Here is a 27800-nt window from a genome sequence, read left to right as displayed (position 1 = left end):
AAAGAAAATATTGATGTATGGTGGCAACAGAGTTGACAGCTCTAAAACAAAACTTGTTTCCAAAAGATAAACACTTTTAAAAAGGACTTAAATAATGGTTATATTTCAATCCCAAGGCTATTAAAGTCAAGAGAGAAATGATGTTTCCTGTTTGAAAGATCAAGAACTGAATTATCTTGTATCCTTCAACAGGATTTTTTTGCTCATCGCCAGCAATAATCTTTTATGAAGAAAAGAGCACCATGTTATTTTCAAAAGAAACCACATCAGAAAGGCTGTATATTACCAGAAATAAGGCTCTCTGTATAAGGCTTTTCTTAAGGAAACTGTACATGGTAATGGTATAACCACAAGATTAAAAACTGAGCCAAGTTCCTAGAGTTCAACATTGAATAAAACCAGAATTAATCATTTCATCACCTCTGAGGAGCCCTTGATTTCTCCAGTATATCGGCCCGCTGTGAAGAAACAAACCATCAGGGTATTTATGTGAACAAATCAACATATTCAGAAGAATGCCTTCTGTTGTATTGTAGCAAGCTTGCATATGTTCGATCCCAGATTCCAATATATAGAGACTCATCATCTGGACTCAGAGATACTCCAGATATCTCACCAAACATGTCAATTTCTTGACGTTTCTGGTAATCCGCATCAGTATTATAAATGTGGACAAAATCTGCGGGTTCAGCTACCACCAAGAACCTCCCATCTGATGAGTAACGAAGAGATCGGACAGCACCCATGTTTCCCTTCAGCACTGCTGTAGGCGAGGACAGGTTTCTCAAGTCCCAAATTCGGCAGGTTTTATCTTGATTCCCGGTGGCAAAGGTACGGCCATCGGGGTGCCATGCAGAAGCAAAAGAGTAGTCTAGATGACCAACAATTGAGCCAACCGTCTGATACAGTAAGAACTTCTATTAGAACGGATTTTATATGATCGGAAAATGGAGGAGTCACCATGAAAATCCAAAAATAAAGGGACTATGGGACATCTTTAAACAAAATAAGAACCTAGAAGTCATTCTGTAAACAGAATAAGCTTCAACAAATTCCTATCTATGGAAAAATGCAAAAAACAATAGAAGTGGAACTATTTGCAATTAATAGATTCTTGCCAAATAACCATTTCATTATAACTGCAGTAGAGAAATGACCAACATACTTCAGAATCTACTTTCTGAACTAAGAACTAATATAAGGTAAGCACATGATGAAGAACTTTTCATTACATCTGATTTGAAGGAAAATATTCATTACCTTTCCGTTGCACGAATCAACGAGTAAACCATTGAGATCATCCCCGACAACAGTAAGAATCTTGCTATCTGGGCTCATTGAAGTATGCTGCATAAATAACCAATGAAATTACGAATGCATGAGAGTGAAAGTGCCGAAGACACATGCATCCCAAACAAAATCATATGATATCACGCATGTAGAGTAAAATTATTTAGTCCAGCAGAAAATCAGATGAAGGAAGATATCCTTATTTGGAGAGATAACAAGCATTCCGTCCTTTTTTTCATGAACAATAACAAATATATACTTAATTTTTTAAAGAAAGAAGTGTTCACAAAGCCTATGATAGGATGTCAATAACAACGCTTTACCTTCCATGCCACAGAAAATAAAAGGTAAATGGAAGAATAAAAAAAGCAGTAAAAGGTAGATAAGAAACTGACATTCACTGGCCAAGGGAACCGAAAGTGGTTCATAAGCTGAAATTTTTCCATGTCATACTCTCTCACACCAGAATCATTATTGGCTGCCATAAACTGAAGCCCGCCACTGCAAAACAATTTCGACATACTTTCAATCAGTTGAATTTCAAACTAGCCCAACAACTGATATTATATTCATTCTTACCTCGTGCTTTCGTATATCTCAACAGCATTTGTGATAGCATTCTCCTCATAAGTGGTCCTTGCGCAGAAGCTTATACCTGGCTTATCCAAACACTGCATTATTTGAAGCTAAATTAAGCAAGGATAACAAAGCCGCATATAGGATAAAGCTTCTGTCTTTATTTCATTCAAATTTAATTATCTCAGTTCGTGCTGATTTAGAAATGGATACTCTTTTCTCCTACAGAAACAGAGCAACCAAATACCAGTTGTCCGCCACCTTTGACCCCTCCTATTTATATTTCAAAACCAGCTAGTCTTCCGCTATCAATAGTTAATAGAGAAGCAAGATTATTAAAAAGAAATGCTGCTGAATGACGTAGAGAAAAACTTGAAAGAGCTTGCCGATAAGTCACATGACCCTATCCTTCGATCTCTAACTTAATCCACGTATCCATGTGTCTGATTATTGTGGAAGCAGCAAGAAAGTACAAGAAAATAACTTTCTAGTAAAATCTGTTTGCATTTGATTAACATGAAAAGTGACAAGAAAAGTGATCCCATGCTTTCTTGCATTATTTCGTTCCAGATATTTTTTTCCACAAACCATTCCGGGAAACTCAGTCCAAAAAGTTAGCAAAAGCTCAAATTGCCAATATATCTTCATTTCACTTTTGCCACTTCCTCTTTGTTCTCTAGATTATAGAGCACTTCTGACGTAACAACAACAACAATCAGAAAGTTCTGACAATTTCATTTCAAAAATGATCTACTATTCTTAATAAGATAAACTAAACAACTCTACATCATAACATTATTAATACAACTATAACAATCATAATCCATATTGATTTCATATCCGTATATCATTACGTGGTTAAAAACTTAAAATAAGCCAAATAAACATTTGTAAGAAAGTTAATTTCCACTTCCCCTCTTTCATTTCATGAATCTTCTGGGAAACCTTATTGTCCCATATTTACCTGACATTCAGAAGAAGGTTGAGGAACTAAGAACAAATAGAATAAAATCCAACTGACCTTACAAATGAGTTCTCCTTGGAAGCCCCCAGCAACCATAAACCGATTCTTCACTGCCATTGTGCTGATCTGGGTTTGTGTTAGACCTTCTAACAAACTTCCTGCATGTTTCTAGAGGCCAAAGTAACAAAGAGTAGGTAAGATGGAAGCAATAAGAGAAGAAACAGCAACTAATATTGACATCCAATTGGAACCAAAGAAAAAATCTTGAAAACAAAACTCAAGAGGGACTTCTAAAAGTATCTGTTTTCTAGACGACCGGGGGATGGGGGAATGGGTACTCCTTCAAACCCCGCCAAAACGCAAACAAAAGAACGAATTGATCAGACACAAAGACATAAAAATCCTCTTCTTGGAAACATGACACCAACATAAAGGAGAAGAACTACAGGCATCCTAGAAACTAAAATGGAAAAGGAAGCAACACTGCTAAGCGTACTATTACCTCTGATGGCGCTATGTGTCCAGAGAAATCGAGGACTTCTGATAGGTTTTGGGAAATGGATGACCAGTGCATAAGTGAGTAGTTCGAAATAAGATACACGTCATGTTTTGAAGTAGCCCACACCAAGTTCCTTAGCTGCAAAAGAAGTGGCATAAAGAGATCATTAAAATCATCCTCTCAGCAAAAAAGAAACATTATTTAGGAGGCAAAGACCATAGAATAAACCGAAATTTTTCGAAGAAATACGTAGTTAACAAATTCTGTTTTGATAAGTAACTGCAGTTAAGAAGTTATCGCAAGAGCATTGGACATGAGATAAGATCCTCCAGCAATAATTTTTTGTCTTAGCGCGGTCAAGATTCAAAAACACATCCCAATTCCTTTATTTTTGACCAGTCCCTAATTGAAGAGGAAGAGGAGACTTCCCAGCTAGATTTAGGCATAGTTTTCAGCACGCTTACTCAAGTTTTCTTGTCATATTCAACTGCTTGAATTTATTGATTGTAGTGCTAAAATTGATGAAACTAATAGAGTATGTTCTTTTTTTTAGAGAGAGATTTTAAGGTTTCCTATTCATATAATATATTTGGTTCTTATGCACTATATCCCCCAAATTTTCATAATTTTCATGTGCCAATTATTTTAGACCCTTTTCAATGTAGCTACTCTGTATTACAACTACCCTATTATTTTAGACCCTTTCCGATTGAAAGATCTTCCAAACCCTTTTTTCTCCCTTCTTCATCTGGGTTCAGAAAACTAGTCGCTGCCCTCTAAACAACTGAGACTTCTTAGCATTTTGAGTTTTTGTTGGTTGACGAGTACTTTCCAGAAAAATAGATGAACGAAGTATATAGTGGCTGGCTATCTAAAGCAAACAGATAGCGCAAAGCTAGGACATAATACGTTCACTCAAATTAAATTTGCTTACGAACTGTGAACTTCGATAACTGGTTGTAATCCTGCTGTTTAAAATGTTTGTATGTTGACTTTAAAATTGTGATTAAGTTCCAATTCAAGAGGAATTGTGATTGAGTTACTGATGGTAAATGCTCGTATAATTGTTTGCAGGTGGGTGTTTAATACTGCTGATGTGGGGTTTATATCTGTGTTGACTAATATGTAAGCATTCAAGAGATATCGCATAATATTCCAGTCATACATAATTGATGGTTAAATGTTCATATTTGAACCCAAAGACCAAAAGATTTTCCCTAATTCCAAATATTGATAAGTTACTTTCCATGCATTTAACATCTCAAGAGAATAAAGAGAACCTCTTTATTGTCCACACAACCACGTAGATTGGACTCACAGCTAGCACAGTACCACCGAGTACACAGGCACACAAATAAGGAACCAGGGTGCTCTTCTTTATCAGATATCTCAACAGTCAACACTCAATAACCTAAGGCTCGCATAATCATTTCTTGTCTACGTGTAACTAAATTTTTAAAGAAAATCTCATCTCCTTCAATTTTGAGTAATCCCTATTATTGAAGAGGAAAGGAGGAGACTTCCCTACTAGACTCAGGTATAGTGATGCTTACTTAACCTTTCCTGTCATTTTCAAATTGAATTGCTTGAATTTATTGCTCGTAATGCTAAAATCTATAAAATTAGTAGGATATGTTCTTTGTCTTTCTTGTGTAGTTTCCTCTGCATATACTATAATCTGGTCTCCTAAGTGCTCTTTTTTTTTATAAGGTAAAATTTTATTAAAAAGGTACCAAGATGGTACAAGTTACATCAATCCAACATCTGCCACTAACATGGCAACTACAAATCTCCTATCTCTTCTAAAAAGTCCAAGTATTGCTCCATATTTTCAATACTACTCCTACTACACCAAAAATACAAGTCCAAAAGATAGCTATTTATAATTCTGAAAACATGTTGTCTTCTCCCTTCAAAACAAACACTACTTCTTTCCAGCCATATGGACATTGTCCATAAAACACACAAAGGAATTGTCCTCCATACTAATGGTTCCTTTTTGCCATTTTCTGATGACACCATTGTTCCAACAAGCTCTTAACACTGTTAGGCATTACCCACTTAATGCCGAACATGTTTAAAAAGAGCTCCCAACACTGTTTTGCCACCCTGCAATGAATAAAGAGATGACTGACTGTCTCTATTTCTTCTTCGCACATATAACATCTGTTGCTTAGAGAAATTCCTTTTTTTTTTTTTGCAGATTCTCCTGAGTGAGACATGCTCCCATTACTGCAACCCATCCAAAACAAGCAACTTTAACAGGTGCCTTTGTCCTCCATATAGCTTTCCATGGCCATTCTATTTCATATAATCCTTGTTGTTTCAGTAATTAACCGTAGCATCCTCTGACTGTGAACTTTCCATCTTTACATGCTGCCCAAATCAGTGAATCTCTCCTATTTTATCTTCCAGTGTTAAGGAGTTGCATCAACTGAGCAAACTCCTCTATCTCCCAATCCTTAAGAGCTTGTTTGATCTAACACGAAACACTGGACTTTTGGCAAGATCAATCGCACTTTGGCTATCACTGAAGAGTTTACAATTGTCTTGCTCTTTACCCAGCTCTTTCGGGAAATTCTTGAGCCAAATCATCCTTTTTCCAGCTTCTGAGATTGCCATGTGCTTCAGTGGTAGACAAGCAACACTCTTATGAAGTCTAAACATTCAACTAACAACAATACCACCCAAAGTGAACACATATCCTGTGGTACTTTTTAGTGGTATCGCGAATCCATTTTAACCTTCCCAATGCTCCTTTCCTGGATCTAACATGTATCTAATGGGCTATGTCAGGCCTAGCACAAACCATAGCATACATCAAACTTCCTACTGTTGAAGCATATGGTACATTAGACATGTACTCTTCATCTTACTTTGGCAATTGCTCCTTAGACGGATTGCGATGGCTTCCTAGAGGATTGCTTCTGGTTTTTGCATCATTAAGACTAAACCTTCTTAGTACCTTTTGTATGTATTTTACTTCGAGACAGATTTAAGGTTCCTTCAAACATGTTTCTGCTAATCTTCATCCCAAGCTTTTGCTTAGCTGATGCTAAGTCTTCCATTTCAAAACCAAGGTTCCACACTAGAGAATAACATATCTTCTTTTTTCTTTCTTGATGTATATGGATATGAGACGGAGATTGATGGGAACAAACTCATATGTAAAAAAAATATAAAAAGACAGAAAGAAAAAAGACAAGAGAAAAAAGAAAGAGAGATAAGAAAGAAAACGACAGAAAGAAAGAGAGGGTCAGAATAGATAGGCTGCATAGTCTGAAGAAAGAAATTGGCACACCATTGTGGTGCCGTTCTGCCACGCAGAAATAAAGTTTCTGGGTATTCACATCTTCACTGAAAATTTTTCAGCTAACCCTCTGCCTATAAAAAGGCATATGCTCCTAATTTGTAAACCATCATCGCAATTTTTTTCTCTGTGTAATAATAAAGCTATTCTCTGTATGGCAGTGAGTAGGCAAATTGTCGAACCACGCAAATTTTATCTTGTGCAATTTATTGCTTTTCTCTTTTTGTTTACATATGGGTTTGTTCCCATCATATGCCTATGTTCTACCACAAAAATACCATTGACACTTTCATGGAAAAAAAAACAAAAATTCCTTATTTTTTGGGTATGGATGATATTAGCTTTCAGAAGGCATTCAAAGAATATAAAGACAATAAGTTTGCATTATGTTGTTTAGGTTAAAAGTATTGTTGCATCCAAGTAAAAAGTCTGAACATATCTAATTGGGAAGCATAGAGGAAGAACGATACATCTGATAAGATCACTAGAGAGAACTATTTACTACAAACCAAAAATTACCCAATGTGATTATAATATTTACCTAATCTGTAACAAATGCATACCTGAAAATGAAGTATGGTAGGCTTCACCAATCTTGTATTGTAAAAGAATTCATAATAGTTGCCACCCTTTTTAACCTGCTTACATTCCTGGCAAAGCAATCACATAGAAGATCAGAAAAATTTAAAATTCTACTTTGGCAATACAGAATTAAAGTCTTAAGTTTATGTCCTTAAAAGAAAGAGAGAACGGAAGATACAGACCTTATCTACAGCTTCTCCCGACAAAGGTATGTTTTCATAATTTCTGTATTGTTCGAGCCTTGTCAATCTGTAGCTTTGCCTGGTTATATTCAATCTGTCCCATGGAATACCTTGTATATCTTTCCCTTTCCTTGCTTGTGCAGCAGATGTATCAGTCCCTTCTGTTACCTACCCAGTTTCACAAATTTAAGAAAAGTAAATGAGTACACCGTTGATATACGACACCGAAGTAATCAAATATTCATGCTTTCACTTGATGTGTAGTCATTTCAAAAATTCAAGGTAACTTAAAAACAGAAGAAATACCAAAAAACTCATCTCGGTACTTTAGCACCTGATGAAATAGGACTCATTTGAAAAAAGGTACTCCATGTGATTAATCCGTCAAACAAATAGGACAATGAAACCCAAAAGGAAAGGTAACATGACTAGGTCAAATTCAATAAGTGCTTGGCTGTGTATCGATAGAACTTTCAAACGAAGAACATCTTTAAGAGGTACATGTTTCGCTGCCATAATAACAACAACTAATAAACAAAATAAGAGTGCAGAATCCAATATACGCGGAAACAATTATTTGCTAAACTGCTAGACCACCTAAAAGACAATACTTTTCAACACATCGTCACACCAAGACAAAAGCGTGTTACAGACCTAACATAACTGGATAAACATGTTCTCTCTCTAATGGATTAAGTTTTAGATAAGGTGATCAACATTTAACAAGGCATCATAGCAGACAAAGGCCCTTGGTTCAATTCTCACTGACACGCATTATTATCAAAAGGAACTTCCACGCACTTGGACCAAAGAAGAATGAGTCAGACCAGAACATAGGACATGTCACAAACCTAATATAAATAGATAAACGAATTCTCTCTAACAGGTTAAGCTTTCGGTTGAGGTGGTCACTCATTTCAACCACATTAAAGCAAAACTCAATACAAACCAGAGAATAGGAGTACGTAAAAGTGTATATGTACTAACCAGCTCAAAGTCATCAAGATTCGTATCCTCACTGTAGAAAACCTCTTCGAATTCATCCATTGAATCTGCCATCTCTTCATCAAGACTCATGTAATCCAATCGGTCAACCCTTTGGTAAGCCATGCTTTCCCGCAAAACCCTTCAACCCTGAGTTCAAGAAAAGTCCAGCAAACCAAACACATTGTTTTCTCAGATATAGAGAGACGAAAATTAAAAGCCCCAAATTAAAACAAGACATTAAAGGAGCAGGAAAAACCAAAAAAAAAAAAAAAAAAAATGTCAGCATTCTCATATCTCTAGCCGAAGAAAGTGGGAAGAACCCAAATTGCTAAATTGGAAATCACTCCAAAGTCCCCCCCAAATAAAACCAAGGAAAAGAAAAAGATGACATTTTTCTGCAAATTCAGCTAAAATCCAATAAACCCACCAAACCAGGCACAATTCAGACTCTTCCAACAACCTCCACCATAAACCCAAGAAGAAGAAATTGAATTTTATGAATCTGGAGTTGCATTTAAAGAGTATAAAAATTGCTAATTTGGAAATTACTTGAAAATCCCCCCCCCCCCCCCCACCAAAAAAAAACAAATAGAGAAAAGAAAAGATGACATTTTATGCAAAATTCAGCTACATTTCCAAAAAAAAAAAAAAAGCCACACACCCAAAACCCCAACAAGAAGAAATTGAATTCTATGAATCTGGAGTTGCATTTAGAGACCATATAAAAGTTGCTAACTTGGAAATTACTAGAAATTCAAACCCCAGGAAAAAAAAAAAGGCAAATCAAAGAAAAAAAAGATGACAAGTTTATGCAAAATTCAGCTATAATCCAATAAACCCACAAAATCAGGTACGCAGCGAAAAACGCAACAGAAAGAAATTGAATTCTATGAATCTAGGGTCCCATTTAAACACTATAAAAATTGCTAACTTGCGAATTACTTCAAAATCCCAACAAAAGAGAACAAATCAAAAGAAAAAAAACGACATTTTTCTTGCAAATTAAGCTAAATCCAATAAAACCATAAAAACAAGTCACCAATTAGGCAAAATTCAGCTAAAATCAAATCTGGGGTTGATTTAAAAGACTGATTATAAACACAAAAAGTAGCAAAAAGAGAGTTCAAAATAAATGTACCTAAAGAATTTGCTTCTCTGGGTCAGTGAAAGAACCAGTACCTCTCTCTAAAAAAATATCCAGATGATTATAAAGCAAGAAAAAAATGATCTTTTTTCACTTCCAATGTATATATATATCTGCAGTTATATGATAGCGATGTATGCTCTTACAAATCATGGTATGTCGGCCAAGAAGGTTCGTGCCATACCTTTGGTATGATTGTAAAAGATTGTTAATATAAGGAGGTACAGACCCACGCGCGCAAATATCAAGATTAAGGGACCCACGCGCGCAAATTTCAAGAATAAGGGACCCACACTTCCAACTTTTTTTTTAATTTCTTTTATTTTCAGAATAATAGCAAGAGATAATACTTCATCACTTTTGGCCGTTTGTAAATTCTAGTTCTTGTCATATATGATTAAGTGGGGTTTGGACATAAGAATTGTAAAATTTCAAAATAGAGGTAAAAAAATTTTAAATAAAAATGGTATTTGAATTTTAGAGTTGTGTTTGGAGTTGAATATAATTTTTGGTTATTTTTAAAATTTTATGAGTAAAAATTTTGAAAAATATTAGTTTTTTGGAGTTTTTCAAATTTTCTAAAATTTTCAAAATGCATCTTCAAGTGAAAATTAAAAATTTTATGAACAAACGCTGATTTCGAAAAAAAGTAAATTTTTTTTGGAAAAAAGAAAAAAATTTCTTATGTCCAAACGGACAAGTGTATTTAATGCTCAATTTACTAAAATATGTGTTTTGGTCCGTTTATATGTCATATTTAGACTATCCTCAGAGAAGTCTTGGATCAATAGTAAAGTTATTCTCGGTAACTTATAAGTCACATATTCAAGATGTGAAAGCAACCACTAAAGCTTGCATTAGAGTAAACGGTGAACATCACATTCAAGACCCTTAGGTGTGACCTTTCCTCGGACCCAGCATGAATATGGGATGTTTTATGCTTCGAGTTGTACTTTTTTTAGACTGCTTTTAGAATTATATAATTCTCAAACTTAACATAATATATGTATGATCAAATGATGTAATGATACATAACTTATAAAGTCTTTTAAAATTCAAAAAAAGAGGGATTAAAAGTGCACATTCATTTAATTAAAGGTCAAATATACTTATTCAGATTTCACAAGGAACAAAAATTCCAATTCTTCAATATTTGAGGAACTAAAAGTGCAAATCTCCCGCGGCAAGGTTTTACACATAGGGCCAGCTGCTTTCTTTATCTCGCTTGCCCTTAGTCCGTCTAGCGCCTTTCGGTTGGGTTCCGCCCTGGGGGTTAGGTTAGACCGCTTGGGTTTTTTTTCTAGTATCGAAGGCAGTCAACGTGTCAGCCATTCTTCCCCCATTAGACCAAGTAGTGCTAATTTCTCCCTTTTTAGAATGGCTCCAGTGGCTACATTTATGTTAAGTCTGGTCGCTCGGGCCGTTGTACCTTTTGATTATGGTATGGTATTGTCAGATCCCCCTCTTTTTTTTGGGATAGAAATTCCTTTAATTGTTAACTAACTATGGAAAAAATTCGACAACTCTTTATAGAGTTTTAGACCTCACTGGTTTTCTTGATTAGTTTAATGTCATTTTTAATATTTTAAACTAAACGTAAAGATAGTTGCGTTGGTGGGGAGGTTCAATTATATTCATCCATTGTGTAGATCAGTTGTAAAAGTATTGCATTCATGGAATTTAAGTCTTACGCATTAACGGTTTAAATAATTCGGCAGAAATTAAAAAATAGTCAGATTTACAAGTGTTAATTGAAAAATAGTCACGGTTTTAAAAGTAATTAAAATTTAGCCACTTTTCATGTAAAGATAAATCTGAACGAAAATACTGTTCAAAATCCGAAAAATATTCCAATATAATATACTGAAACTCCAGTATAATATATTGAAACTCCAGCATAATATACTGGAGCTCCAGTATAATATACCGGTCCAGCATAATATGCTGAAAATTCATATACAGGTGCTCCAATCTCCAATATATTATGCTGGAACTTTCAGCGTGTTGGAGTTCCAGCATAATATGCTGGAAGTTCATACACAAGTGCATCAATCTCCAGTATATTATGTTGGAACGGTCCGTGTTGCAGCAAAATAGTGGCTATTTTTCAATGACTTTGCAAATGCTAGCTATTTTTCAATTACCAATCCGAAAACTAGCTAGCCCGTGCTATTTTTACAAATAATTCGGTAAAAAAATATCCCGGTGCACTAAGCTCCCGCTATACGCGAGGTCCAGGGAAGGACCGGACCACAATTGTCTATTATACGCAATATTACTCTGTATTTCTTCAAGAGACTATTTTCACGGCTCAAATTTGTGACCTCCTAATCACGACAACAACTTTACCTGTTACGCCAATGCAATTTGGTCACTTATATTATTTAAGAAAATTACTAGTAGTAAATATCATAGTAGTGAATAACTATGATAAACATCAGTTATTCCTCAGATTTACCTTTAAAAATGTATGAATGCCGAGAGTGATTTACAACATTTTCGGCAATATTTGCACATTACAAGTTCTTTTTAATTCTTTTTGTTATGTAATGTCTATAGCACTTTTCCGCTTAATGAGTGATTGATAGATTTTTCGGGCTAGATCCAGTTCATTTCAAATTTAAATGGTTAAATATTCAGAAACTAGATAAGTACTAAGTTTGATGATCAGGACTAGAATATGATAATCTTATAATACCTATTTTTATTTCCTCCAGCATGTAGGCTACAGTTAAGTAACTAATGAGAGAAGGTTATAACTTAATAAGCAGCAGGAGAATGACACACATACACAGGAATTCATTCTTTTCACATATCAACTAAAAATGTTTAAATAACGACAAAAAATGAGTACAAAATTGGCCTACTCCTCCATAGATTTCCTCAGTTCTCGTGAAGAGCCTTCATCAGATAAAGTCTACTGAAGCTCTGTCCAGCAACACTGCAAGCAATTCACAAACAAGTTCAGTTCACAAACCAATCCTTTTCTTGTGTGTGTGTGCGAGTTGTTTGGGGGGGGGGGGGGGGGTTAATGATGGTATCCGAGCCAGCTTGCGCGCACTCACTATTCCACCGAGTAACTCGGGCAACTCTGTCCACCAAGCTTAGGCACATGAAAAGAAATCATCTTATGTCTATTGTGATTTAAACTTTGTTTTCGGCAGTTTTAACCTACATTATTGACCGTTAAGCAACACCCAGGCTGCGCCTTCCCTACAAACTAGTCATGATTCTCTTTTTTGCAGATGTACTACTCAAAACTCCAAATAAATACTTGAACACTTAATAAGTCCGGTTCCTTAAGAGGCCTTACTGAATAATTAAGGTTAAAACCATGTCCCAAAGAAAATGCTAGAGCAAATAAAATCAAATATAAAATCTCTGTCACCATTTTTTTCTATTGATGCAAAAAAAGATATCGAGATATTTAGATTTTCTATTTGATGGGGAACTTCCTGAATACTTCACTCAGGATGATAGTAGAAGCATTTCAAATCCTTTTTGAAATAATAAAAGTTGACCAAGCTAAATACTAGGATATCTAAGGGGTTGGTAAATTGGCAATGCTCAGAAGTGAAGTCTCTGTTTCCTCAGTTGAACTTTCCCTATCTGCAATGCTTGCAAACATGAATGTAATGATTATCGTTTTAGACTGTAACTCACCCATTAATCTGGTTGCAGTAGTTTGCTATTTGATTAGTTATGAGAAAGCTGTCCAATCGTGAGGGTTCTGGGATTGGCTTAAAGACGGGATTAGAAGGATCTTCCTCCGGTAGTGGCTCTTCTCCAGCAGCTTTACGTGACATGTTCTCAGCCCTGCAGAGAACAAAATCCAGAACAGATATCAATTTGAAAGGACCTCTTGAAGAAGAAAAAAAACACAAATAAAAGTGACTTAACCAAGTATCATCACACCACAGCCAAGACATCCAAACCCTGAAACTTCTAATTAGCAAATTCGACAATCGAGCTGTCACAACTGGTAATGGCTTCCCCCTCCCCACCACCAAATAAATAAATAATATTTACATCATCCAGAAGTTACGCCATAATATTTCTACAACTGTCTACAACAACCCAGTGGAATCCCACAAGTGGGGTCTGGGGAGGGTAGTGTGTACGCAGACCTTACCCCTACCTATAAAGGTAGAGAGGTTGTTTCCGAAAGACCCTCGGCTCAAGAACGTTAAAAAAAAAAAAAAATGGAGCAATAGAGAAACAATAGCAACAACAATGTAATAAGACAGTGTAAGCAAATAATACAACGGATAATGACAGAGATCCAAGGAAATAAAACAACAAGAATAGTGTCAATCTCACTGCTAATACTGACATACCGTATATAAACAAGGGGCTAGGAATAGGAAGGAACCCGACTAGTACAACTACTACTAGTAAGACAAGGCAAACTCTAGACCGTCTATCAACCCACCACCCTAATTTTCGACCTCCACACCTTTCTATCGAGGGTCATGTCCTCGATTTCTACAATTGTCTATTCTAGAAATATCAGTATCTCACCTCCTTATCTTTTTAAACCAAGGTAAGAAGCTATATAGAGATTCCAGATAACCAAGGCAAACCAAGATTCAGGTTAGGATAAAAGGCTGCCATCATGTATACGTAGTATTTTTTATCTATAACCTGGCATGTGAAGTGCTTTCATCAATCTCCTACACCATGTACTTCAAGGGCACCTTAAGAAAATCTATTTGTAAAAGAGAAAAATTTACAAAAGAGTACACGGATAAAGTTTTTTAACACTTGGCTTTTGAGTTGATACAGCAACCCTGATACTTTGAGATACTCAACATATGTACAGGCTAAAGGTCTTTGTAGACTTGTCTTTTGAGTTGATATGGAATCCCAAAGATTAGTTAAAGCATAAGATATTCTCTATGCAACATTTCGAATATGCTTCGGATATGGCTGTGACATATGTATCAGATATATCCAGCTACAAATTGTGCCTATCCATTCTCAATGCTACATATATAACGGGTTCCACCATGACGTACTAAATATCTTATAAAGTAACTTAACCCCACCGAAAGTTGAGCAGTTCCAGAGAGGGCCTCAATGATGCAGTTTCCAATTACAATGTAAAACCCTTTACCCATGCTCCTAGTAAGAAATGAAATTAGAGCAATGATAGAGCATTCTCTCCAATTCTTAAGTAATATATAAGATGTTTCAGCTTCACTTTTACGAGGTCTAGTATCAGCTGCAGGCTTATCATATCTGCTATTACGTTTCTTGTAAAGAAGGTGATCAAGCATTTGAAAATGTCCCTAAAGAAAAAAAAGGATACCTCCTCTTTTGAAGCCAAGCTTGCTGCTGAGCTTGTTGACGGGAAAGGTTCCGATAGTAAAATTGGAACTGTAAACAGGTGGTAGTGTTAGCAATATTTAAACATATGACACACTCCAAAGAAAGGGAAAGGAAGAAAAGGACTAACCTTTTGCTGTTCCATTGACAAGTCATCCATGCACTCAATCAAAAATTCCAAATTCCTTTCCAAATATGGATTGGTTGACAATTGTAGGCGCTCATAATCACACTGACACGCAAGGAAAAAGAAAACCATTCAGTTACATTTTGTCAAGCTACATCTGATCATTCGAGAATTCTGCCAAGATAAAGACTAAGCTACCTGAGTTACAGGTGTATCAGGTTCAAGTTCAGTCATGAAGGCACTTATGAGAGCTGAGTTTGAAACTTTAATCTGTCCAAAAGAGATGGCAAAATTGAAATGTGTTAGAAAACTGAAGCATGCCTTCTTCCTGTAACTTTTCTCTCACTAGAAACTACGAACAAAACGCATCTGAAGTTTCCATGGCTACAGACTAAAACCAAGATGGCAGTACCACTTCATGGTATTACTCAAAGTATCTTAAATTTATCTCATCAAAGAGTGTGGAGAAGAAATACACGTCAGATATTGAGTTTAACTTTAAAACAGGACACCGATCAAAAAAGTAAAGAATCCTCTTGCTGGGCAAAAAAGGGCTAATAATGAGAAATACATCTGAAGCAACAGTCTTTCGAACTGATACAAGCGCAAAATGGCATCGAGAAGCAAATAATGTCGCATTGTTGAAAAATCTGCTCATACAAGGATAATAGTTACACATGAAAGTATAAGTATGAGAAAAGCAAAGTGGATAAGAAGCATACCGGTATCTCTTCAAAGATGTCGACCCATGAAAGATTCTTTTCCCTCAACCTAGAAATAAACCAATATCAGCAATAGATTAAGTTTGATATGTCCAAAAATATTATCCTGGGAGAAAAGGAGAATGCAAGAATGAACATACTTCTCTCCAGTAAAGTTGTTACTCTTGTAGAGTTCCATGAAAGAATCGGAAAGCTTCAAGGCCTTCAATGCTAAGACGCCTTGGTCGGATCTTGATGGATCATAGACAATGCAAACACAACGTTTAATATTCTCCTGAAATACAAAAGGCCATCGAGTCCAAGAACAAGGGATTATTCACATAAACAATTGGGAGAGACAATTAAAGAGCAACTGATCGAGCAAGAACACAAGAAAATTCTACAAGAAAACTTATTTCTTTACAGAAAAGAATATTCCATTCATCAAAGCATCAATGATGAGAAAATTTAAGTATCTTTTTCCATAGAGCAAATACAAAACATAAGCAAGCTCGGAAGAAAGTAAAACACATTCTGTTATTCAGTTTGACACAATCCATGGATGTTCTGGTCAAGTTGTTGCTAGGAGTTGGCTTTCCGTAGTGAATTAATTCAAGCTATTAAACAGGTAAAAGATTTCGTGTTGCACATCTTGGGTTCAGATGATGATATGCGGAAGGTCTATCAAGAAACTTTAATCTCAAATAATTTCATTGGTGGCATGGCACTTTCCTATGCTACTGAACTCCCTCAATAAGTAAAAAGGAGAGATAAAGGCAAGAGAACCAGAAGGAGATTAGAGTAGGCGCTACAGTCACACATTTATGTCCTGAAATTCATTTTCTTTTTTGCAGACTCTTGAATGATGCATCAATCTACAGCACTTCCACAAACTTCTTGACTGAGCAGAAGAAATATAAAGTTATAAACATTGCATGAGAGGAGACACGAACAAATATGAAGTTAGTTTTGGTTTTTCTTGTAAATCATACACACAGACACACACCTCCCAGTATTATCAGCACATGAACCAGAACAAGTGTAACTCCATTACCAATACACGCAATTTCAGAATCCAAAAAGAGAGATGGAGATGGACAGAATCATAAATGAGAAATGTACCTGGTAATTCATGAAGGTCTCTATCAATTCCACAGTTTGAAAAGAGCCAAATAAAGTTGATTGATACCTAGAATATAAATACCAAAGAAAAAATCATAGTCGGGTATATTACCAATAATCATATGACAAGGATAGAAGTGGCAATAGGAATGATAATCTGCACCAGGTGTATCCTCTGTGAGGAAGGTTATGAAAATGCAAGGAACTTATCATATACACCACGCTTACAGCTGAGATTCAGTATATGTTTTTTAATTTATTTGAAGTAAAACGGTGTGTGTCAAAAACTCCAAAAGAACTGCAGCTGAGTTGGAAAAAGATAGGACTTCAAGTAGCTGCTAGGATGCTTTGAAACACTGTACTAACAATTGTTTGGTGGATAGTCTGGAAGGAAACAAATCAAAGCAACTTTGGAGGCTAGAAATTCAAAACATAGATGCATATCCCTTTCTAGCCTTTTGGTTTAAGAACGAAAATGTAAGGGAAGCTGAGGGGATGATAGATTTCCTCAGTTCATTTCATTTGCTGTAAATGAATTTTTTTTATAAGGATTCGATTACGATGAGTAAGTCAGAAGTAGCTGGTTGTAGTAAGCAGTAAATGAATTGGATTTAGCTTTTTTTGTAAATGATCATAAGGAGCCCCTGGGTGCTACAGATAATAAAATTCCTTATTACGCATAAAAGAATTAGATTTTCTTTTATAACTAGATTATTTTCCCTTGAAGCCAAATTGCAGCAAGAATCCTTGCTTGTAACTTCAGGAATTTTTTTTTTTGTAACTTCAGGAAATGACAGTGGTACTTCTAGAAAGATGTACAAACTTTGCATGAAACAACAACCACTTCCAAGATTTGAACTATCATTTCACTCATTCTTCCATACTTTTCTCTGATGTAGTCAAACAAGAAAGTAGTCGTACCAACCAACGGTGTTGTTGTCAACATTAACCTCCCTCAGGCATCTCATCATTTCAAGCTGATAATTAGCACCCTCAGCCTCGAGCTCCTCATCTTCTTCACGAACCTGAACAAAATATATGTTAAGAAAGCATCTACTCATTAATGAATCTGACACAACAAATTTATGCATAAATGATAAGCACGAAATGCTAGAATCCAGCATACCGGAAATGGAAAACAGTTAGTGACTTCTAAAACACTTCCAACATCCAATCCAAGAAGTTGTCCAGTGACCAAAGCTGGGGAAAACTCCTTGCAATGCTTTATTATCTTCAGAATGACCTGTTGCACACATACTTATACCATTAGAATACAATAATTCTACTATAGCGTCCAATCTTTCCAGGACCATCTGGTATCTAACTGTGCGATACAACGCATCATGGGAAACCCTCTCGAAGCAGAAACGGGACAATAATTTAGGATGCGGGAGTATATTAAAGATAAAAGATACATTCCAACGAACTCATATAAGTCACCATCTATATAAGAGACCTGGTTGAATATAGTAGCCAATGTGTTTCTTACATCGTTTTCTTAACTAGATGAGATGACCCGTAGCCGTTAGTCCTTTGAGTATCACGTAATTAAAAAGTTTGTAACTTTCCAACATATTATAGTTCCTCCTAGAAGCCATTCACTGGAGTGTGTTATGGAATAAATTAATTGAGTTCAACTGTTCAACTCAGTTGTAAGTCAGAAACCATATTGCAATCCTAGATTAACAGAACTCATTAATATTAACTTTTTCTTTATGAAAAGGTAAAGAACTGATTAATATTAGCTTTAGATCAAAGGAAAAAGGAAAAGATGGCAATCCCCAGTTCAAAATGAAAAGAAGGAAAGCTGGCGCGCATCAGATAATTACTCAGTTTTACAACAATAAAAGTGTGAAAAAAGCAACGGCAATAACAACTATGCCTCAATCCAAAACCAGTTGGGGTCAACTATATGAATCTTCCAAATCCATTCCGCTCCATTTCAACATGTTTCATTCCAATACTTGATAATCTGTCTTTTTAGATGAATCAATCCCAACTAATGTAAGTGTACAAGCACTGGTACGTAATATAATTGTAGCAACAAGATTATGCCTTATACCAACTAGTTGGTATTACTTATATGGATTATTTACTTCCAATGTGTTATGTTCTTCACTAAGTCCGCCAGTATTCTAAGTGTTGTTTGTAATAAGCAACTTAAATAAATAATCACGACCAATACTTGAGGTTTTGAAACCTTCATTACAAATACATTATCTCGCATATGGGAAGTAGCTTATAAGACGAGTACCAATACTTCGTTTTCTCGGTCAAATCAGAGATGGTGAGGAACCAACTAATTAACAAGCATCAAGTCTTACAAGTCTATCATTACATAACTGTACAAAAATCATGAGTTTTTTTTATGACGGTGGTGTTCGAGCAAACTTGTGCACATTTCGACTGTTCTATTAGGTACCTATTACCTCCCACCAGCGGGTAACTCTGTCCACCAAGGGTTGAATAGATATGAAGAAATCAACTCTGTCCACCAAGGGTTGAATAGATATGAAAAAATTACCTAATGTTTTTTTTGCTTCCGTAGCAATTTGAACCTAATAACTCATGGTTCTCCTTGCACTTCTTTGATCACGCCCTTAGGTTTGATCAAAGTTTCTACTTTTAGCTTAAAAAACACCTATTACACAATCCTAATCCTCGGTACGATGCCGCTTAAGAATCTATACCGGTTAAAATCAATCAAATTCAAATGTATAAAATGTAAAGTGGACAGAAACAGAGAAATTACCAGTCCTTCAATCTGAACAGCTCTCACTGGCGGTGCAACAGCTTCTTCTTTAGCTGCAACTTGCAAAAATGACCTCGGTACTGCTACATTAACCAACGAAAAGGTCAATTGCTACACTAATTCTGTATAAATACTCATTATAGATGCAAAAGGAAAGAATTTTACATACCGTTTGCCATTATGAAACAGATTGAAGGATATCACTGTGCTGAAAGCGATCGAAACCAAAACCCTTATTGCTCAAGGGGTTTGCGCTGATGATGGTGGAGATAATTGAGATGTGAGATGGATTTTCGATTTGGGCCTGACGACGAACATATATTGGGCCAGATTTACAATTGAATAAGGAATCATTTCCTGGCGCGCACTCTCTCTCTCTCCGTCTCTCCGTCTCTTTTTCCATCTTTTTTTCATTTTGATGTTATCTACTTTTTATCAAGCATTTCTTTTCGGGATGTATATATATTTAATGGAATTCAATTGTTTTACTGTAGAGTTTTAACTTACCAATTTTCTTTTATATTGTATAATTACTTACAAAATTGTATTATAATTTTATGTAAACTGTATTTAAGTTTTATTTTATTATAGTTATATATTTTTTTTATTTGAATGTTGTATGAAAGTTGAAAAATAGTTGTATAATGTATGAATTATTGTATAAAATTTGTATTTAAGTTATAAATACTATCTTTTTAGATAAAGTTGTTGATATATATCAAAATTATATTAAAAGAGAAAATTTTGATTAAAATTTTAGAAAGGAAGAAGAACACACTACATACAAAATAAATATAAATCTTTTACAAAATACATACAGAAGACATATTGAATAAAATTTGTATGAAAATTATATTTAAATTGTATGATGTTGTAGTTGTATTTAACTGGATAAAAATAATATATGAAAGTTGTAGATAAGTTATAAATAAATTGTATATTATATAATTAGGTGTATAAAAATTATTTTTAGTTTATATGTTATTGTAAATGTATTAAATTTGTACGAAATTTATTTTTAATTTGTATGTGATGTACCATACAAATTTATCATCATCAAGTTTATATTGTTGTTGCTGTTGATGCTACATCGACAGAGATGAAGACGTTGAACATTTTACTTAAATTTCGAGTTTGTCTTTGACCAAAAATTTAAGTCATTCCCCCGCACAATGCCACATGGATGAAATGACTAAAACAAATCAGTGAAGAATTAAAACGCTACCGATTACAGAATTATCAGTGACACATAACACCCCATATATAAAATATACGAAATGCAATGGTATTCCAATAAATTCTAACACTCCTAAAATAATAAGCTGTAAGTAATATAGTACTTAGCAATCAATATTGATAAATTTTCAGTCCTCCCGTCAATTATCATCCCAGTTCATGGCATTATCATCGTCATCCCTGTCACCAGAATCTCTGTTTATCCCTCGAATTGGATGTGCAGTCTTCTAATCAATTAAGTGGGCGTTTGGACATAAGAATTATAAAATTTCAAAAAAAGTTAGAAAAAAATTTTTAAGTGAAAATTGTATTTGAAAATTAGAATTGTGTTTGGACGTGAAGATATTTTTGGGTTGTTTTTTAAGTTTTGTGAGTAATCGAGTAAAAATTTTGAAAAATAACTTTTGGGAGTTTTTAAAATTTTTGAAAAATTTCAAAATTTATTTTTAAGTGAAAATTAAAATTTTTATGGTCAAATACTAATTTAGAAAAAAAGTAAATTCGAAAATAGTGAAAAACTTCTTATGTCCAAAAGAGCTCTAAATACTCTTAAAAAAGTAAATCTTTGGACCGTATCAATTGAAAAGAATCTCATTAATAAGTAAAGGGATTTTTAAAATAGGGAAAGATAAGAGGAGAGAAAAAAGAAAAAAGGTGTAACTTAATCCCCTAATTTAAAACACTAATGGATTGTATATAACTTCTAAGCAAACCTTATTTAGGGCAGGTAATTTCCAAAATTGGGACAATTTTGGTAATAAGGTTTCATATAATGTATAGAAAAGAAAAAATCTCTTTTAAAAAAATAGAATTAACCCAGCTAGCCATTCACTCAATCGCTTAAACTAAAAATAGACGGCGCAAGTATAATATATGTATAATTTATATTTAATATGTGTATAATCGTGTACAATTAATGTATAATATATGTCTATGACTACAACAAGAAGAACATACCCAGTATTATCCCACACCGTAGGGTATGGGAAGGGTAGTGTGTACACAAATCTTACCCATACCTTGTGAGGATATAGAGGTTGTTTCCAATAGACTATCGGCTTAGGAAAGTATAAGCACCACATTAATGAAAATATAGACAAGAAGGAACACTATCAAAAAGCCACATAAAAGCAGAATAAAAATAACAAGACAGTAAGGTGATCAACAATGAAAGAAAACAACGGCCAGGCATAAAAACCTAGTACCAACAGAAAGTGAGACTGCGTACCAATACTATTGTTATGAACACTCTAGACTACCTACTCTACTACCCTAATTCTCGATCTCCATACCTTCTTATCAAGGGTCATGTCCTCGGTCAGCTGAAGTTGTGCTATATCTTGCCTAATCACCTCTCCCTACCTCTTCTTTGGCCCACCCCAACCTCATCGTATGCCCTTCAATGTCAACCTCTCACACCTCCTAGCCGGTGCGTCTGTGCTCCTCCTCCTCACATGACCAAACCATCTGAGACGCGCTTCCCGCATCTTGTCCTCAATAGGGGTCACACCCACCTTGTCACGAATAACCTCATTTATGATTCTATCTAACCTGGTGTGCCTGCACATCCATCTCAACATCCTCATCTCTGCTACCTTCATCTTCTGGACATGATCGATCTTGATTGGCCAACACTAAGCCCCATACAACATTATTGGTCTGACCACCACTCTGTAGAACTTACCCTTAAGTTTCGGTGGCACCTTCTTGTCACACAAAACACCTGAAGCGAGTCTCCATTTCATCCATCCCGCCCCAATATGATGTGTGACATCTTCATCAATCTCCCCATTCCCCTGAATAATAGTCCCAATGTACTTAAAACTCCTTCTTCAAGGGATTACCTGCGAGTCCAGCCTCATCTCCCCTTCCCCTCCTTGAGTCTCGCCACTGAACTTACACTCCAAGTATTCTGTCTCGATCATGCTCAACTTGAAACCTTTAGATTCCAGGGTCTGACTCCATACCTCTAATTGTGCGTTCACACCGTCTCGCGTCTCGTCAATCAATACAATATCATTTGCAAATAACATGCACTACGACACCTCCCCTTGGATGAGGCGCGTCAGTACGTCCATCACCAGAGCAAACAAAAAAGGACCGAGTGCCGACCCCTGATGCAATCCCATCATAACTGAAAAAGGTAAATAATAAACATGACCGGCTATTCCGTAAAGATCCCGGAAAAATATTTCTTTACAAGGGTCATGGCTAGTAGAAATGACACAAGTAGCCGGCTGTAGTATCCCTATTTAAAAAGTATCCAGAATTTTCGAACTATTTAAAATTTAGAAGTTTTAAATTTGAATGCAGCTCAAACTTCAGCTTTGCAAAGATAACCCAATGATCAATGTCATTTTCAAGCTACAGTGTCACGAGTTCAGACTTTGTGACTTTAGCCAGTAGTGAAGTGTTAGAAACAACTATCTGGGCATTTAATGCATTCAATTATTGTTTTGAGGATAATTTACATATTCTCATTGACAAGTTTTCCCCTTTAAAGAAGAAAACAATGTGTGTTGACAATGAGTGTAATTAGCAAGTGGAAATAAATAACACTGAATGACAAGATTTAAATTGATAGACTAATGTCAATATTAGTAACAGGGTTAAAATTATAATTTACTTGACGTAGGTATACATTAAGAGATGACTATTTGTTAATGCTTTTAGTTTTTTTGGGGTGTGTGTGTGTGTGGGGGGGGGGGGGGGGGGGGGGGGGGGTGGGGAACTCTAGTTTAATTAATTTTTATTCTTGTAAACTTTGCCAAGCACTGGGTTTTCTTTGTGATTCCATGTTAATTAGTTTACTTATGTTATTTTATACTCCTAGTCTTAGAGTACGCGTTTTGTGTGTGTAACCAACTCTCAATACTATATTGTAATTAATGTTGCTCGAATTTTTTATCTCTTTCATATTCAATGTTCTTCTTATGGAAATAAATTTACATACACTAAAAGTTTTGCAATTACTTATATGATGAATTCGTAAAAGAATTGAATTTTATTCTTTAACAAATTAGTTGATTCAAAGAGTTATTTTCTTAAATCAATTAAAACATTAATTACCTTTTCTCAAAATTTGAGGAAATAACTTTTCTAGATTAAAATTCTTAATATTTAGCTCATTCCAAGTTTTTAGCGTTTAACTATAACAATATTTCTATAAAATAAAACTTTTATGTTCAAAGGATAACAAAAAATTGATCTGACATTTCACTTTAAAAAATAGTTAATTTTTAAGTCTTAAATATTAAAAAGATAATTAAATTACAATTTTTTTTAATATCAAAATTATTTTTAACGGATAAAAGATAGACCAACATGTCATTGTAATAAATTCAAAAATTTAATTATTTTTAAGCATTGTATTAGAGTGTAAAATTTCAAATCCTTGATATATTTAAGAAAAATACCAAACATAAAATTATTAGTACTCTGTAATATTTAGGATTCATATTGGATGTCTACAAAAGATTTATATTATTCTATTAAAATTAATAAATCTTAAAAAATTATATAAATATTATCTCATCCATAGCAATTTATTTTTCGACTTGAACTTTGAATAATTTTGATTTAGGGTTTTAACTTTGTGAGTTAGGCAACTATCCTTTATAATAATGACATGCTTAGTGGTCTAAAACACGAAGCAAAAAAAGAGCTAATTCTTTTTTTGCTTTTCCCTTTTATGTCAAATAAAATTTAGTGCCTTCAAATATTAGAAAATAAAATTTCACCAACCAAATTTAAACCATTGAAACTAGATTATTTTGCTAGTAAACTTTGTGAGTTTGTTGATTAGTGCAATTTCAATACTAATAAATTAGTAGTTGTAGTCGTCCATCATTATTTACCAATAATGTAATTTCTAATATTGAGCAATTTGTTTGTTTGGAATTTTTGTTGTTAAGATAAATATTTCTTATCACTACTGAATTCAGTCTTTCTACCAATTAGAAGGCTCTTGATTATTAATAAATAAAAATTAATTCTCTTATATTTATCATATATTGGCTTATTATAACTCTTATTCCTCGTCTAGCTTCACATTTAGAATAATCAATAGTACTGGATCCAAAGATAAAAAAGAAGAATAAATAATAGTAGTTCATTTCGTCCAAGAAAAAAAAATAGTAGTAGTACTTCAATTTTTAGGGCTCATAATAAAATAACTATTTTATTCAATGTGAACTCTAATTAAAAGAGGTAATAGTACGTGTATCTTATATTTACACAACTTAAAAAAATTATGTAAATATTATTAAATTATATATTTGAGTTATAAATAATTAAAAAATATATAAATTCATAAAAATTAGGAATGCTAATCTAATTTAGCTAGCTTAATAACACAGATATCAGATGCCTTATCGTGATTTCATGTCTTGCCTCCAATTACTAAAGCTATTCAATTCACTTCTATTATGTGGGACCAATTAGCAGAATATACTTGATATAAAGAAATTAACGATAAAATTATTATAATAATTTGTTCATCATCTCTAAAATTATATTTTGAACTTGACATGAAATTGTTATGTGTCCTTTTGTAGGCATTTCTATAAGTTTTTTTTTTAAAAAAAAGAAATTAATTCCGGTAATCATATCAAGTTGGCATATGTTATGTACGAATTCAATGGTTGAATTATAATTTATTTAGCTATATTTACTTGAACTTGTTTCTTGTGCAAACATATAATAAAAAATACTATCCGTAAAAGAAAATAAATAGTACGCGTGGAAAAATAGAATTCAAAAGCATATACCTTTTCGTCTTTTACAATAATTCTAGTAAGGCAAACTTCATAATTAAAAATCTTATCATCATAAAAAAATTCTTCATAATTCAATCATGTTGCAATAGTCTAGCATCCTGTCACTTCTATCTCGTTAAAGAAAACTTAAAAAACAAAGTCTAGGAAGGAAGAAATTTATTTTACCTAAAAGGAAGGAAAAGATTCTATATGATTTTAAAGTCTTAAATATTAAGATTGTTTATATAATTAAAATAAGGAAATATTTAATAAATAATATTTTAGTTGATTTTAAATTAAAGTCCTAAATATTAAAATTATAATTTTATTTAATGTTAAATCTATTTTTAGAGGGCAAAAAAGGCGAACGACATTTCGCTAAGGGCATTCGTGCTTTTAATATACAGAAATTATCATTTGTTCGAATAGCTGAAAAAAGGAATAACGGCAATCTATACTATATAAAAAGCACGAAGGCTCTTAGCGAAATGTCGTTCGCCTTTTTTACCCTCTAAAAATAAATTTCACATTGGACATAATTATAATTTAAGTTACTTTCCTAATATTTAGGGTATTTAAATTACCTAAATTTTGGTTATTAAATATTTCCTTAAGTAAGAATCCTAATTTTTAGCCTTTGGCCATCATAACATATTTATTAACAAGAAAACGTGAGTTTCTTAAACCAAATAGAATACTATTTAGGAAATAATATTTACCTTCAATAAAAGACTAAAATTTAAAATTAATGCCTTTTCTTTTCATTTCAAACTTGATCTTAATCACACAAATATAAATATTCCGAAGTCCCTCAATTTATTATAAGAAACACTTCATTTAATAGTTATTTAATTATTATTTTTAAAATTTTAGAGCTTAAAATTAATTAAGAATTACTTATTAATTTGTTTCTTATTTGAACCATGAAGAAAGTTAAAATTTATTTATTTTTTCATTTCAAACTTTGTATAAATCTTACACGTAAACTATATATAAATGATAAAAAATAAAAATAAAAGAAGAAGTAAAATATTTAAGAAAGAAGAGGTACGAGTTCTTGGACAATAGCATAGATAATTCACTTTTTAAAAATATATAAGGCTATTGCACTAATAATATTATTCAATATTATACTTTTAACTTTTAAAAAATTTAAATACACTATTATAATTATGAAAAATGTTGAGCAGAAATCAATAAAGGGCGCAAAATTAACAAGATAATTTATGAGATTATTCTTTGATTTTTAATCCATGATACATTTAGCTAAATATGAGTGGGTTTATTAGCTACCTTTCAATTGTAGAATATCTTACTAGCTTACTTACTTTATTTATTTATTTATTTTTAATGCATTTTTTTGTTTATTACTGCACTTTGATTTTGTGTTATTTAAAGTTCGTAGATTATTAGTCACATGCTTATATGTTGTAAGTTGTATACTTCAAGATTATTTAGATTTCCAAGGTTCTTGCCCGTGAAACTGAAATTCTGAAATTATAAACTTGGAACAAATTTTAAGTTGAATTATTGATGTTAAGGACTTCTAAGATAGTTTCTTTAATTATTGAGATAGTTATACACATCGATATTCATGATCATCTCTAGGAACGTACACTTTTATTTTATAATTTAATATTATTAAAAAAAAATTATACTCATTGAGACCGGATTCACGCGCATTGCGCGTATCCTAAAGCTAGTTCATTTAGAATAGTGTTTGTCTAAAGTTAAGCATGTTTTCTTATTAAAATTTGGACATAAATAATGATATCGTTCTTTGGTTAACGAAGCAACTTTCAACCTATGCTAAACCTTAAGTTGTCTTTACCTTAGAAAAGGAAATATTTTGTTTTGATTCTTAATGTTTATAGTATACTTGAGTCATAACTACTAAATATTAGGACTAATTACGTAAAAGTTTAAATAAGGAAATATTTAATATGCAAAATTCTAATTGATTTTAAAGTTTTAAAATTTAGAAAAATAATAAAATGACTATTTTGTCTAGTGTGAAATTAATTATTTAAAGGGTAAAAAAGGCGAACGATCTTTGACTAAGGGCTTTCGTGCTTTTAATATAGTATAGATTTTGAGATTATAATGACAGTTTTTTTTTTCTTTTTTTTTTTCAACTTATCAATTGTCATATTCAAATAAAAGACACTAATAGCTAACAATCTCATAAAATATCGTATATCGATTAATATTTCTAATACACAATAATTAAGAAAATTCCATGT

At 33.5% G+C, this 27800-nt stretch overlaps 2 protein-coding genes across 3 annotated transcripts; both read right to left on the bottom strand.

Moving 5' to 3' along the window:
- Nucleotides 1–282: 282 nt before the first annotated feature.
- On the bottom strand, nt 283–9726 carry LOC107805314 (putative WD repeat-containing protein C2A9.03). The gene is made up of 10 exons (XM_016629324.2): nt 9529–9726; nt 8391–8537; nt 7404–7571; nt 7203–7289; nt 3333–3467; nt 2888–2998; nt 1870–1961; nt 1686–1791; nt 1261–1347; nt 283–899 (listed from the first exon to the last, which is right to left on the bottom strand). Exons 2-10 carry the CDS (start codon nt 8511–8513, stop codon nt 486–488), a joined length of 1323 nt encoding a protein of 440 aa, XP_016484810.1. The 5' UTR covers nt 8514–8537; nt 9529–9726; the 3' UTR covers nt 283–485.
- A 2489-nt stretch (nt 9727–12215) lies between these two features.
- LOC107805315 (eukaryotic translation initiation factor 3 subunit H) lies at nt 12216–19874 on the bottom strand. 2 transcript variants are annotated; one of them, XM_016629325.2, is made up of 12 exons: nt 19734–19874; nt 19565–19647; nt 17939–18055; nt 17734–17837; nt 16813–16879; nt 15852–15985; nt 15712–15760; nt 15188–15259; nt 14993–15094; nt 14846–14913; nt 13198–13350; nt 12216–12475 (listed from the first exon to the last, which is right to left on the bottom strand). In XM_016629325.2, exons 1-12 carry the CDS (start codon nt 19741–19743, stop codon nt 12418–12420), a joined length of 1017 nt encoding a protein of 338 aa, XP_016484811.1. In that variant the 5' UTR covers nt 19744–19874; the 3' UTR covers nt 12216–12417. The 2 variants fall into 2 exon arrangements, with proteins under 2 accessions (XP_016484811.1, XP_016484812.1); XM_016629326.2 differs by having other exon boundaries at nt 19565–19644.
- Nucleotides 19875–27800: the final 7926 nt, after the last annotated feature.

This window comes from Nicotiana tabacum, chromosome 15 (assembly GCF_000715075.1).
Source record: "Nicotiana tabacum cultivar K326 chromosome 15, ASM71507v2, whole genome shotgun sequence".
Classification (NCBI taxonomy): domain Eukaryota; kingdom Viridiplantae; phylum Streptophyta; class Magnoliopsida; order Solanales; family Solanaceae; genus Nicotiana; species Nicotiana tabacum.
Note: the sequence above shows the minus strand (reverse complement) of the source record. Positions and strands in the feature narration are given on the sequence as shown.

Coding starts and splice junctions, on each gene's coding strand:
- LOC107805314 (XM_016629324.2), bottom strand. CDS start 8,513: ATGGCTTACCAAAGGGTTGACCGATTGGATTACATGAGTCTTGATGAA. Junction 7,290..7,403: donor CGGGAGAAGCTGTAGATAAG/GTCTGTATCTTC, acceptor TTGCTTTGCCAG/GAATGTAAGCAGGTTAAAAA. Junction 3,468..7,202: donor CTACCATACTTCATTTTCAG/GTATGCATTTGT, acceptor CTTCTTTTGCAG/CTAAGGAACTTGGTGTGGGC.
- LOC107805315 (XM_016629325.2), bottom strand. Junction 16,880..17,733: donor GACAACAACACCGTTGGTTG/GTACGACTACTT, acceptor TTTATATTCTAG/GTATCAATCAACTTTATTTG. Junction 15,095..15,187: donor CTGATACACCTGTAACTCAG/GTAGCTTAGTCT, acceptor CTTGCGTGTCAG/TGTGATTATGAGCGCCTACA.